The sequence below is a fragment of the Nipponia nippon genome, unplaced genomic scaffold (genome assembly GCF_047370975.1).
Source record: "Nipponia nippon isolate SJK-2023a ecotype South Korea unplaced genomic scaffold, ASM4737097v1 scaffold_20, whole genome shotgun sequence".
NCBI classification, from domain to species: Eukaryota; Metazoa; Chordata; class Aves; order Pelecaniformes; family Threskiornithidae; genus Nipponia; species Nipponia nippon.
Window position 1 is genome coordinate 7,425,790 of NW_028262337.1, and position 14,379 is coordinate 7,440,168.

The window sequence follows — 14,379 nt, forward strand, 5'->3', positions numbered from 1 at the left end:
AGGGAACATTAACTACGTGTCGTTGTTAGCGCTCCCTCGGTCAGTAAGGCGTTCAGGACAGGGGCGCAGGCTTAGGTTTGGGAAACAGTCGAACCATGTCAATGAAATACTGTCTGGTGAATTGCCGCCTTGATAATACAGCCTTTTCCTTAATTAAAAAAAAAAAAAATCAGGACTCAATTTCTTAGGAGATGAGTAGCTAATAATACTAGTGTTTCTCCTCCACCAAATCTAAGGAATACAAAATTTCAGCCCCATTCCCCTCATTATCAGTAAATACCCACTGTAACATTAATGTCTTTCTATAACATCTTCTAGCATGTAAGAGGCACAATTTTTAGGTAGGATAAAAACGTTACTGTCCAGATCAAGACTGTGATTCTCACAAGCTGCAACACTAGGCGTAGGAGGACAGGGTGTAATAACATTTTGTACTGATGTCATGAGCATAGTTACGCTATATGCAGCCTTTTAGGGTACATCCATACAACTTGCTGAAACAATGCATTCTGTTTCTCCAAATGCTTCAAACTTACAGAAAACTAAACCAGTCTGCAAGAAATTAGGCAGTAGGAATCTGAAATGGCACTTGCTGACAGCCCACTGAATGATTAGCATCTCCAGTTTCTGCTCCTGTTTATTAATACTTAATCTCAAACAACTGACTGGAGGCCGTTGGCTACTGTACAACTGCTGGACTTCGAAGTTTTTCCTGGCTCCGTGCTGTTCAGCACCTGTCCATCTGCAAAGCTGCTTAGCTTTGACCGTGTATACTCTCAGCTCCTAATTAAGCCCAAGTGAGTCTGAAGAATCAGTTGCAGATCTAGATCCCAAATCAGCAAGCAAGCATCTGGCCCCTCACACCCAGCTGCAGGATGCATTCCTTCATGCATATTTGGGGGAGGGGGGATAATTGCAAAACTGAAGACCAGAACTAGGACTTCCCCTATAAGCACAGGAGTCACCTGCAAGACTAGAGAGTAATACCTAATTCCCTCCAAGAAGCAGCAGAAGGCAGCATCATCCAGCTTACACTACAGAGTAGCTATTACAGCCTTTCCCTGAAAGGTCTGCATTTCCCAAACACGTTTGAACCCTCAGGCTCAAGAAGACCTACCTAAATGAACCAAATTGTCCCACTTTCTTCATCAGTACTTAGTTAATAAATTGTTATATAAAAAATAGGCACCATTCAAGCTTTAAAAACAAATTTCCAGTTGTTTGAAAAAATGGCAATAGGTCTCTGTCCTTAAGAGATGACCCCCTACTTTGGAAGCCAAGGGCATGCACACAGGCTGGACGCTGGCAGGATTTGGGACTTAGAGCCAGTGATTGCATTTCCGACTGAAAACATGTATGGCCCTGATCAGCACCCCAGCTGTCTTGGATTCTGTGCTAAAGCACCTCTCTGCAGGCACTGCCAGGGAGCTGAAACTCAGCACGGAGGATGCCAGGATCAAGTGTCTAAAATGTAGGGGTTGCAATATACATCTCAAACCATCCAAATCCCTTCTGGGATCTAATTTCAATCTGCCATGACAGATGATAGCTACAGGGATTAAATAGTGGAAAGATAAAACAATTTTTTTTATTTGTTGTTATAAAGACTTGTATGTAATCTCATAAGAAATCATTTGCAACTTGTGTCCAAGATAAAGTTTAAATTCTTTTAGCATTAACAGTGCACCATGTCAGTATCCCCATAAAAGTATCCCCATAAAAGTATCCCCATAAAAGTATCCCCATAAAAGTATCCAGGTAACAAAACTTGATTTCTTGGAATTGTACAGCAGGGAGGCAATTAAAACCCACCCCAAAGTTTTGGGTATTTGAAAAATCCCACAGAGAGATCAAGCACAAAGCAAATACCGCAAGCTTCTTTTCTTAGTAGTGAACATAATAAAAACCAGTACTTTTAAAGTTAACATTAATTTAAACACCTTTAACTCCTCGTTTACAGGTCTGTTGCATGCACCAATTCCTTAATAAACTCATACAGTACGAATGCAACTTGCATACAAATAGCTAGGTCCTTTGATTTCTATACACGTTTGACACTAACAATCTGCCTAATCATAGAAAACAACATATTGGTTAATTCTACATGGACTGGGGTCATGCCCTTTCACCACTGCCTGCTCCACTCTCAGCAGCTCAGAGAATGGCACATATCTTTTTGCCTAGTTCCAGACAAGGTAACTGGTGCTAATAATGGAGAAACTTCAACCTTTAGTTGTTAAAAACAATAATAATCATGAAAAAAACCCAACAGAAAAATCTTTCTAGGCATGTATTTCAATAGATAATGGAAATGGAATAAAATAGAGCACGGTACAATCATGCTAGGTGACATTTAGGCTTCAATCAAAAAATATTTTTTTAAAACTTATTTGAGGACTAAGATTTTGGGTATTGAATTACAAGATTTTTCCCCCCCCTGTAAACAGCCTAGGTTACTAATATCAAAATACATCCATAGATACATTGAACAGTAAGTATATTAGGCTACTTTGGTGAACAAATCAGTAAGATGTTTTGATCATTACACTACAAGACAGTTCGGATAATCCTCAAATTAGTACATTTCTGACATTTAAAACAATGTTCAAGTGAGTAGAACATGAAATGAATTAAGTTATCTTAGTAAAAGACAGTATATCCAAAAATCTATGATCTTCAAATGAAACTCCACACCTTGGCAGATTAACATACATTCCTTTCTTTAAAGTAATATAGTTTGTAAACACATGTAACAATGTTTATGTATTAATTATATCGATAATAAGCTTTAGATTCTATAAACAGTACTTACTTAAGATTCATTCTTTTAATAAAATGCAGCTGACAGTCTCAATAACTTCAACATTTAAGGTGAAGTAATCTTTTCCCCTCAAAGTACTCAGTACTGGTCATATAAATTTTAGTTTTCCCAATGAATATCTTTATTTTTATGCATCTTCTAGACAGAGATCATCTATCCATTCATTTCTTATAGGATAAACATGAACAAGTTGTTGAAAAAATACCATTTCTTCTTTTTTTGTTTTTTAATCAGAGATCCACACTGCTTCCTCCACCCCCCAAATCCTGAATCACAAATAACTTAGGGTAAAAATACAAACTCTGTTTGGGAAGAAAACATAGAAAATATACACCGTGTAGTGTGTGCACCTAAATATCTTGATTGTCAAGTAGTGCAAGTTTCCACTTTGACATATACACTTTTTTTGTTTTGAGAGACAAGAGTTTGTTTCACTGATCTTTGCTGATCCCATTTTTGGCCATCTTTGGTAGTCTTTGTCCCTTCGTGTAAGCGTGGTACCAGAAGTGGAGAAACAAGACTAAAAACATAGAACCATATAGCCAAATAATAAACATGAAAATTGGATACTGGTACGGACAATCATCCATGATGTAGATTTGTCCTATATGGCCTGTAATCATAATAAACTGGACCTGGAGGAAGAAGGTGAAGAAAAGAAACACTTTTTAAATAAATGACAAACTTACTACAGAAGTTTAAGAAGATTCAGAAGAACTTGCATACAGAAAAACAGAGAGTGTGTTTGGGGGGAGGCTTTTTAAAATGACAGAGATGCACCTTTACAGCCTCTCTCCTAAAACATTACTCCACTGAAAAACATTTTCACAGAGTAAAGAAAGAGAAGTCCTGGGGCAAACTGAATTACAAGCAGCACTGAGAAACCCATACTAGAAGAATGGGAGTCTGCCCCAGCCAGTTCAGAGAAGAACGAACAGTGTTTGACCTGTGACAAATGGGAAGCTCCTTTAGAAAAATTAGCCAGAAAAGACAAAAAGGTGACCATTATAGGATTGGTGAACCTGAATTCCCACCTTCCTCGCACACTAGCATGTGACACAAAGGTCTGCAGGGCCCAAAAAACAATTTAATGGAGGACTTAAAAAAAAAAATTTCCACGTGAACTCCAAGTTAATAATCCACTGGTAGTGCCGCCAAGACAAAAAGACTTTAAGTTGTTAATGTTGAAGATAAATTGTTCAGAGTTACACGTGGTTACAGGAACTATTCTACTAACACCAGACCTGGTGCAAGCAGACAGCCAGGGCTGCTTCTCCCTGCTCCTTTCCCTCCATCAGCATCCTTGCTCAGGCCAAACTAACTGTTTAGCCAGAAGCTGAATTTGGAAAATTCGTCTATTAAGAAAGCAAGGCATGAAAAAGCACTCAAAGCAGAAAGCTTTTCAAAGTGATCTAATGATGATAAAACACTTCATGTAATTACTGCAAGAGTGTTTTTCTAAGGTAGAGAGAGGTAAATTCTCTAAACGCAAACATTTTCTATGAAAGAATGGACATGAAATGCTAAAGTAATACTTCTTTTTCCTTTTCTCACTGCTAGTCATATGTGTATTCTGTACATTAATTATGTTTTCTTGGTGTAAAATTACATTCTAATATTTTTTATACAGGCAATGAGTTTTGTAAATATAATTACCAAGTACTGCATAATTGAAAAGCTCAAGTGTCTAAATTTGTGATTATAGCAAACGTATATAACTGAGCGGAGCTCACAACTTCTGTTTTACTCAATTAAAACACGAGTAAACCTTTTATCAACTGTGAGCTACATTCATGAACATAACTAAAAATACAAATGCATTGCATTGCCTGTGTTAGCCACAATCAGCTTTCTGAGATGTGTTTATGCCAAACAAAGTTACTCACAAGTTGTATAGTTGTCATGTATTTTTTCCACCACAAATATTTATGATAGGCTGGTCCCAAAGAACAGATTCCATAATAAGTGTACATGACAACATGGACAATACAGTTCAGCAAAGCATGAAATGTTCCTAAACCACCTGTAGAAAAACAAAACGTAGTATTATTGCATCAGGTATTTAAAAAGTCACCTTAGGTCCTAGCAGTTTGTTTTGAGCTGGACTAGAAAAAACACATACCACGAAAGCTACAGACTTTGATTAACCCTCAAGGTATTTAACCTGAATTGGGTTGACACCAGTTCTGAGAGATCACATTAGTTTCCTTTCTCAGAAAAGGCTTATCTAAACATTCACAAAACAGCAATAAAACCTAGCTGATCTAATTATCTGTAGAAGGTTTTAGTGGAATTTTTTGGTTTTTAGGTTCATTTCTTTATTATTTTTTAAAAACATATATAGGATGCAGACACAGAGAATTTAGTCGGAACAGTGTTCCTCCTGTTTTACACCTCTTTTCTAGACATCATGATGAACCTTGCAAAGCTCTGGAGGATGAATAATAATTCTCTCCCCAACATAGATTTCCAGATTCCCAGGGAAAGAATCACAATTTCAGACAGTATGTTTTTGGAATCATGACCTAAGTGAGGGTCTCAAAATCCATGGTCCACTTCAAAAAAACCATACTTACAGTGAAAAGGAAATTTAAGGCCAAGTAGCCCCATTTGGGGCAAGCTCATGACTGAAACTGGTAAGATACGAACATTTCACAAAGCAAGTAAGGAAATACTTCCTTTTCCACTGGATTAACTATGGAGTTAGATCATCCTGCTCAAAGTAATTTTATTTTAATGAACACAAGAAATTATAGGTAAAAATGATCCAAGAAGTGGCAGACAGCAAAGTATTTAACAGAAACATGAACACAGAAATACTGAGCATCAGGAAGAAAACAAGATGACATAAAACCAGACATTTAGTGAGAAAAAAGCCAGTTTTCCATTAAAAATCATTCAAGTTAAAAATAAAACTTATTTTGTGATTTTAGTAGCTCACACTAATCTTCCAGCTTGACAGATCATAACTCCTCCAGCTGTGATTGCACACTTTCTTTGAAATTTAGCTCTATGTATTTTTAAAAATAATTTGAGTGTTCTTACGGTTCAAATGTACATACTTTTTTTGGCTTGCACAGTGAATATTCAAAAGAAAAAATAAATAGTTAAAGCAGAGGAAAAAAAAAGAAAAAACAACCTAATCAACAGTACAAAAATATGCTCCAAAAAGCAACACCGTACATAAGCACCATTTTACAATTTCCTGTTAATATCAGATCAGAGAAAAAACAGCACCTCCCTCCATTCAAACCCATTGGTTTGTTTGTTTTTTTTTTTCACAAAACAGGTTGAAAACTTGATCAATGCCACTATTTAGAAGGACAAACCGTGATGAAATTGAATACAAGATAATCATCAGCAGGACTGAAATTCTTGGAAAAAAGTTTAAATTATCAAACAGAACAATATTTGGAAAGATTAGTATAAAGATAAGCAATAGAGTTGTAGGAATAAACACAGCTCTGCATGAATATGAGGGACTATTATTAGCAGAGGACAAAACAGTTCTTGCACACTTTGCTGAAAGTGTTTGTCAAATTATCACATGGGAAATTTGAATCTGATGCAAAATCAGAAGCCTGTAGCTGGTATACTGATCTGATGTCCAGATAAAAGGCAGAAAGTTAATCACCTATAAATGGAAACTTTTCAAGGTTGAAGAGGAGGGACTGTTAGTTGCTGGTTTGGTTTTTTTTTTTTTTTTTGCAAATCTTTAAACACACTGAACTGTATGCTGAGAAAACTATTCACAATTTCATCATTAACTTAAAATACTAGTTACTCAGCAACATTTCATAAAGATATGATCAAGACACCAACTTCCTAATAACAGAAACTCAACAAATACAGCAGAAGTATGTACTAGGAAAATCTCCACACTGGACATGTTCAAAAGATCCCATCTACAAATCTTCTGTACTGTTTCCAGGTCTAACTTTTGTATTCATAAAACAGACACTAACAGATCTGATTTAATAAAGCAGTGGTTCTCTTCATCAATTCGTCACCAATTTTCTGGGAGAAAAAAACATGCCAGACAGAGAACATGAGTGAAGAAACATGTACAAAACAAACCTATTTCTTGGTAGAAACTCCTAAGAAACCCCCACACCCTCCTAGAAATGGACTACTAAATGACTGTGCGTTTCTCCACTCTGTGCTTATCAGGCTATTCTCATGGCAAGCTATATTTATTAGCGGTGCAATATGACATAGGAAAATGCATGCACAGACACACAGACCAGGAAAGGAGAAAAGTGAAGGTAAGCTAGAAGTGGACAAAGACTTTCAATTCAGTACAATTCAAGTAAGTTCCTATAATAAGTAAGGTCCAGAAAATATTTCTGTAGTTTTGTGAAAGCCAAAGTATTAGATGCAAATAAACCCCAATTATGCTACCTGAAGCCAGTAAAAATAACTGCAACAAAGCCTGAATAATTTTTTAAACATGCAAAAAATTGAGAACACAGTCCTCCCCTCCAACTCAGTTTTTACATTTCAGGGGAACAAATGGCTTTGAAGTAGTTTCAACAGAGTTATCTGCCTCATATGTCTCCCCTAGCACTTCTGATTTTGCAGTCACATCTCTTTTTCAGGTAATAATGCTCTTTGCTTATATACAGCTCTCTCCTCCGCATCTTTTTTCCCCCTACAAGAAACCAACACTACACAAAATGCTGTCAAATAGGAAAAAAGAGTACTCCCCACCCATTTAAATAATTATGGTGATCTCAGATGTTCAATGAAATACTGCAGATATCTAAATTTAAAAACATTGATGTTTGCAAGATTTTTAATTCTGTTCTTTAAATATTTTTGTCTAGCATATTTAACTTTTACTACCAGAATATATGTACAATTTAAACTCTCTCTCCACTACCTGCAGCAAATTTGACTCCAAACCACCAGGTCCATGGCATGATGGAATGATGAAAGACATGCAGAAATGTAACTTGGTTGTTTTTCTTACGCAGCACAAAAAATATCTGAAACAGATTTTTAATGAACAGAATGTTACAGGAGATAATCAAGCCCAACATGCTTACAGAAAACTGTATGCATCAGTGCTGGCTGCTTGCTACTATACATTTAAAAGTTCTTCACAGTTGCAGTCTTGGGCGAAGAAGGGAAACTGAGGCTCTGGATATGTGGACTAGTTTAAAAAAAAAAAAAAATTAAACGAGTACGTAAAATCCACCTGTGGACTCCCAAAAGCCAGGGCAAGCTCTGAAAGCAAATGTCCAAGGTTGAGCCGCCACCTACGTGTGCAACAAACAGCATGAGATGGACTTGCTTCAACTGAGAAGTATCTAGAAGCATCAGATTTTAAGTCCCCTGAACTACTAAGTCAAGGTCACTTGAGAAAATTAACGAAAGGACTAGCAACAGATAGAGACAGTAGAAAATATTGTTAGAGAAATAACACTTTATTGTGAATACTGCTTTATTATGAATACAAGCTACCCTTGGAAAAAGGCAAAATTGGACAGAATACATGCAGGTATTCTTAATCGATATTGGCGGGCCACATTTTAAAGGACAGACATCAAGGGAAGTGTTAAGGGAAGACAGAGCAAGGAAACTGTGTAAGCAAAAGTGAGGTCATGCAAAGGGTAGTGTCAGATGACATGCAAAGGAACACAGAAGAAAAGCAGCCCAGTGTGCCAGGGAAAACATTTGGAAATAGCTGACTTAAATACAGCTAGAAAATTACTTCTGCAATAAAACCAAAAAGCTGCTGAGAAACAGGTATCTGACTGGCTGGGTTCAAACAAAACAAGTTTTTAAAAAAAGAAGTTTTCAGGCCCAGGACTAATTAAAAAGGAGCAGTCTAACCAGTGGGTAGTAAAGGTAAATAGAGGACTAAACTTGTCAGGCTTTTCCAGTTTTAGCATTCTTGGCCCTTCCATTACCATTTCATTTGGCTCAGTCAGTAAGATCTTCCAGTGTTGAATCATGAGTATTTGCAGATGAAAGTTAGATAGCTAACTTTGCTCGCAGGGTGTTGAACATCCTAACTGCTCATGAGTCAGCTCCTGAATCACCACTATCATGCCCCACACAATAGGGCAAATGAAATAGCAGTGATTCCAACACTCAGAAGCTGGTTTGAGAAGAGCTAAACCAACCCCACTAAGTGCTGGTCTCTGGAAAAGGGGAAGGCAGATGGCTGCTGGTGGTGAGCGAGATCTGCATTCTGCTTCAATGCATTGCTGCTCAGACTTTTTTTGAAACAGGTTAGAGTGCCAGCCTGATATCAAACACAGCTATAGTCATGACCCCCAAGGCATACACAGGAATTTAGAGCAGGTAGGTATGGCAATTTATGCTGTATTCAGAGCTGGTGATGCAAATATTCTGAATGTGGAAGATAAAATCTGAAGATGATGTGAAAAAAAAATTCAGCATGATCAACACTGGTATTATCTGCAGTGTTGAGATAAGCATTGCCATAGCACAACAGGTTAGGGTATTCAGCTGTTAAACAGACAAGTTATTAGGGCTTCCTAAATTTTTAAAGGTGTGTTCCCTCATTAATATTTTTCCTGATAATCAAGGAATGATAGTGTAATGGGACAATAAGATGAGAAGACATAATAAGAGTAAACACCTTGATGGTATTCCAATAATTGAAGATTGGAGGGCTAAATAAAAAGCAATTTATGCCCCCAGCCCCCAACAGCACCGGTTCTTCTACTGTGAAAAGGAACATCACTACTTCTTTTATTAGGCCACAAATACTTACAGTGTCTAATAATTCAATGAACTTGGAAAAGTAGTAAAGCCAACAAGTTCGTACCATCTGCAAGAGTAAAAACCAGAAATTGTCAAATCATAATAGTAATAAATAAAACTAAGCAGCTGCAGGCAAAATAAATAACTATACAAAGGAAAGTACTGGGGCAAGTAAGTGGTGTCACAAGGTTGACAGAAATAATTAGATGTATGGTTTGTTTGGTTTTTCTTTAAAAACACAAAACATTTTTCAGTCCTGAAGGAAATTTTAAAACCAAGAAGAACAAATATGTTGCCTCTTTCTTTCTCCCAAACAATCAACCCCTCCAGTTAACTCACATGCTCTACATTATGCAAGAGGGCATTTCCATTTAGCCCATTCCACTCTCCAGCGGTGCATTTAGTTGTTCAAAGAGCATTTCTAAAAATAAAGTCACTGTAGCGTAATAATTCAGCTTTGTGTTTGGCAACTTACTCTTAGAGCTGTAGGTGACCTCGAGTAGTCAACGATATCGCACCGGAATGAGTACCCTGTGGCCCAACCCGACATAAGAAACTGGAGCAAAGAAAAGGGAAAGGGCAAAGATTTACTTTGTGTCTTTTGAAAAATTCATTAATTTCAGATTACTTTTGCAATAACTAAGCAGGAGGGGAAAACAATATTAAAAACTTGTTGAATCAGTGGCCTTGTCAATCATCTACATCTGTGTGGGCTCGCTACCATAAAATCCTTTGCTGTTGCAGATTAATTAATTTCCAATTCCAGGACCACACCTATGGACAAGAACTTTCTTCCTACACCCACTACCTCAGCATTAGTAACCGAAGAGGAGAAACAGCTGCATCTCAAAACCAATGGTAAAAAAGCAATTTGTTGTGTAAATGAGACGACAAAAATAAATCAAACACTTCGAAATTTTCTGAAAATTACTTTCACAGCCAACCATCTTAACACTGAAAAGAAACCAGCACAGCATCTTAAGACTGAAAGAAAACCCACACAACAGAAAATATGGCTTAATATCATTAAAGACAAGGAACGAATCAGTACACACTATACTTTTAGTATCAGTTTCTAAAATTTTGCTTAGTTAAACTGCATGATTCAATTAGTCTTTAACTGATACAAGCAATGAGAAGCTAGGGTTTTACAATTGAGAGCACACGCATGACCAAAGAACTGTATGTAACAAATATAATTTAATCTTTTCTCTTGGAATATATTAAAGCTCAGACAAGAGCAACATTGTTAATATTACGCTTCACTCGTTCCACTGACAGCCACTAGGATTACTGTATCTTACATCTGTTTATAAAGTGCTCCTCATCCATTGATCATTTTCATCCACTCATGCATGATATCCTATGGTTCAGCTCTCTTAACAGATGGAGGGATTTAGTCCATTTAACTTCCTAAAAGAATCAGTTGCTTAAATAAAACAAGATTTGAAACACCACCAAGACAGCACAATACTAAAGCACCCACTAAATGGCTTGGATCCAAAGATGGCAAGAATCAGCTTTTTGCTGACCCCCAGAGAATAGCAGAAATTCCCTCTGTTACACTCTATCCATGCATTCTTTCATGAAATTGTAACATGGAAGTCTCGACAGCAGGTTAATTGAACACTGTGCTAGTGTCGGACATTAACATAAGTTTGGTTTTTTTTTTTTTTCTCTGAGGGTTAAAACCAAAACCAAACTTGTCACCAAATCACAAAAAGAAGCCTGGCAATTTTTCAAAAGAGTCTCAATAGCAAATGCGTGTGTCTTGCCCACTGCTTTCCACACAACAGTCATGACACAAAGTAGCTGCTGCTGCACTGCCTTTAGAGTGCTGTTAGAAGAAACGTTGAGCAGTTCACTGTAACTCATGATGAAATTTATGCAATTGAGCTCACAGAAAGCTATCCCGCCAATTTGGCACAACAACTTGACAACTTTTCATTACCAGTTTGTCAACCCTGAAATAGCCAGATTTAACACAAAGAAGGTCAGTACTAGCATAGTGATGCTTCACCAAGCAAATGTGTAAGGCTATCATTCACATAATACTATTGTTAAATAGCTACACTTTAAAAAACAGCAAAAAAAACCAACCAACCAAAAAAACCCAATCCCAACTAACCAAAATAAAAAAAACCACCAACCAACCAAAAAAAAAAACCAAACCAGACATTACCTATCTTAAGGTTTAAGGTTCTAAATTAAAGTTTCTACATAGTCTATACCACTCATGGTTATGGATTTTTAGGTCATTCAACCTATAACGCTATACAACTCATCAGGCTTTCCAGTCTTTAAGTCTAACATTTGCTTCAATTATGTACTACAGCAAAATCTCAACATTCCTTTTGAGAGAAAGAGCATTTGCTATTTCAGGGGTGGGGGAGGAAAATCAATGATAAAGACTTTCATGCTTTGGGTTTTGGGGGGTTTGGGGGTTTAGTTTGTTTGTTTGTTTGTTTTTTAAAGTATGAAGATCCCCAACTTAGATTTTGTTAACTTCTGTTGTTTAAAAGGCAGATCAAACTGAAGATTATTCCATAGTAAACATACTCTATACAGTGTTTGAAACATCAGCGTTGAGTACCACGTAGCAGGACAGAAACAATTACAACGGACTAAGAAAAACATGTAGTCTGCTTTACCTGCTACAGCCCAGGGAAATTAAATAAGTTATGAGAATGTTTAATTTTGTAAATTATATATAATGATACATAAAATATTTTACAATCTTTCTTTCTAGGTATGACTTATTCCCTTTTTTCAAGTATCAGTTTGATTAGTTTAGCATACTGCTTGGAGGAATAAAATTACAACAATCAGAATAATAGTTTTTTTGAGAATTGCAGAGTGGGAATTATATTAATAAATTTATTAAAAGTTAGTATGAGGATCGTTAGAGACATGAAATATATAAATACTTTAGAAATAAAAGTAGTACTTACTTCATAAGTCATATACAAAGAGAGGGCTACCACACTAAAATTATAAAATGCCATTATCTGCCTGAGCTCAAAAGGTTTTTTATTTTCCATGAGTTTGGGTCCCAAGGAAGTGACAAAATAAATGTAGGTTCCAATGATAAACGTTGTTGGAAAAGGTGAAGACATGAGTGGCCAGCCTTCCAGTCTTGGATCTAGAGGAGGGGAGGGGAATAAAAAAGAAAAAAAGAAATCAGACCTTTCCAGTACTTACTGAATCCTGAAGCAGCTACAGAAAGGTACTTAATTCTTAATGGTTTAGGTTTTGCTGTCACTGATCATGTTTCAGCGCCCATTCACCTCAAATCCATACCAACTAGATAACAAGATTCAGCACCTGTAGGATTCAACATTTTTCTGCATCAATTTTTCACATGTAATGAAGAGGAGACACAGAATCATGAGTGATGGGATTTTCAGTCTAGAGCTCTCCTTCATGAAAAGTCTGCGTTTTCACACATGAACAGGGCTCAGAGAGCATCACAGGAAGGCACTGCACAAGCAGATCACTGAGGCTGCATGTCCCCACGAGACTTCATTCTTCTGGAAGACCATGAACCTTATTTCACAAGTTCAAGTTGCAGACAGGGAGCAGCCCCACTTTTCAAGACTCTCGAGCTTTATAAGCAGTACAACATCAGACATAGTAAGTGTGGGGATTTTAAAGTCAGAAGACCTTCTGTCCCATCAGTTGGTATTCATAGCCTAGAACTTGAAGCTTGTGCCTATTCAGTCCAGACACATCACCACTTTCACAGCACCACAAAACACACACTTTTATATTACAAGGCTCCGAACGGGAAAAGTGTTGCAAGTTTCTCTCCAGTTATCCCAGACAGAAGTATTGCAGAGAGTCCTTCTCCTACGCATGCCCCGCACCCTCTCTCTGCAGCTGTGGCTGGCAGGTGCTCCCTCTGACCTTCACCATGATTCCACTGCACCCTTTTCTGGTTCATCACCGAGTCCCAGCTCACCAAAGACTTCCACATTTCTCCATAAGCAGGAGAACTGATATGAACTTCATGGGGTTTTTTTAACATATATTTTTTAAATTTTTATAAACTGACTTTTGGAATATTTGTTTCTGAATGACCCCAAACTTAACTATTGACCGAGTAAACAGCTGCTTTCATGGTTTGCTGCTGTATTTTGGGGGTGAAATTATACCACTGCAATTTTTGTTAAATGTTTAATTCATGGCCAAATGCCTTCAGTCAGTGACTTTCAACCCACAATATTCAAGCAACCTATCACCCATGAGACCCTCTGATGCTGTTTACAGCCACTGGAAGTTTTAAAACAGACTGAGGAGGAAAGCCTGTAATGTGCCCAGTGTTGCTGCCCATGGACTAACAAGGATTGTGAACCACAGCACTAGGCATCTGTACGTGCTGCACTGCAAGAGAATCGCCAGCTCTTCACAACTGACTGCCTTTTCCTGCATTCACCCCTTGCATGGGTACTACCAAAACTTTCCCATCGGTCTTCCCAGCTCGATCCTGAGGAAACCATATCCCACCACTAACAGTATGCTACGAGATGCCAAATACAAGCACTGGTAGGCAGGAAGACAAGGAACTCAAATTCTGAAGTCATGGACACTGCAGCAGAAATGTTCTATCACTCAGCTCCATCCCAATCCACTTCACCCCACGAGCCATAGTGATAAAACTCCCTTCTCACTTGCATGCTGTGGTTCTATAGAACAAGAGAAATGGTTCTCAGCTATACTGGAAAAGATAAATTAGTAATTTTATTGATCAAACCATAACTGCTTCTCAAGTTTTGCCCAGGAATCAGCTAACCCCTGTCACTATGTGCCTACCACAGTGA

General features: G+C 37.4%; 1 protein-coding gene across 2 annotated transcripts in view; it reads right to left on the reverse strand.

Annotated features, from left to right (window-relative positions):
- Nucleotides 1-1,563: 1,563 nt before the first annotated feature.
- ELOVL7 (ELOVL fatty acid elongase 7) overlaps nucleotides 1,564-14,379 on the reverse strand; it is a 34,052-nt gene continuing 21,236 nt past the window's right edge. For both annotated transcript variants that reach the window (XM_087759862.1, XM_087759863.1), the window contains 6 exons: nucleotides 12,511-12,701; nucleotides 10,035-10,115; nucleotides 9,570-9,626; nucleotides 7,704-7,809; nucleotides 4,708-4,844; nucleotides 1,564-3,456 (listed from right to left, as the gene is read on the reverse strand). In XM_087759862.1, coding sequence (XP_087615988.1) covers nucleotides 3,253-3,456; nucleotides 4,708-4,844; nucleotides 7,704-7,809; nucleotides 9,570-9,626; nucleotides 10,035-10,115; nucleotides 12,511-12,701 — 776 coding nt within the window. In that variant the 3' untranslated portion in view covers nucleotides 1,564-3,252. The remainder of the gene's footprint in view (nucleotides 3,457-4,707; nucleotides 4,845-7,703; nucleotides 7,810-9,569; nucleotides 9,627-10,034; nucleotides 10,116-12,510; nucleotides 12,702-14,379) is intronic.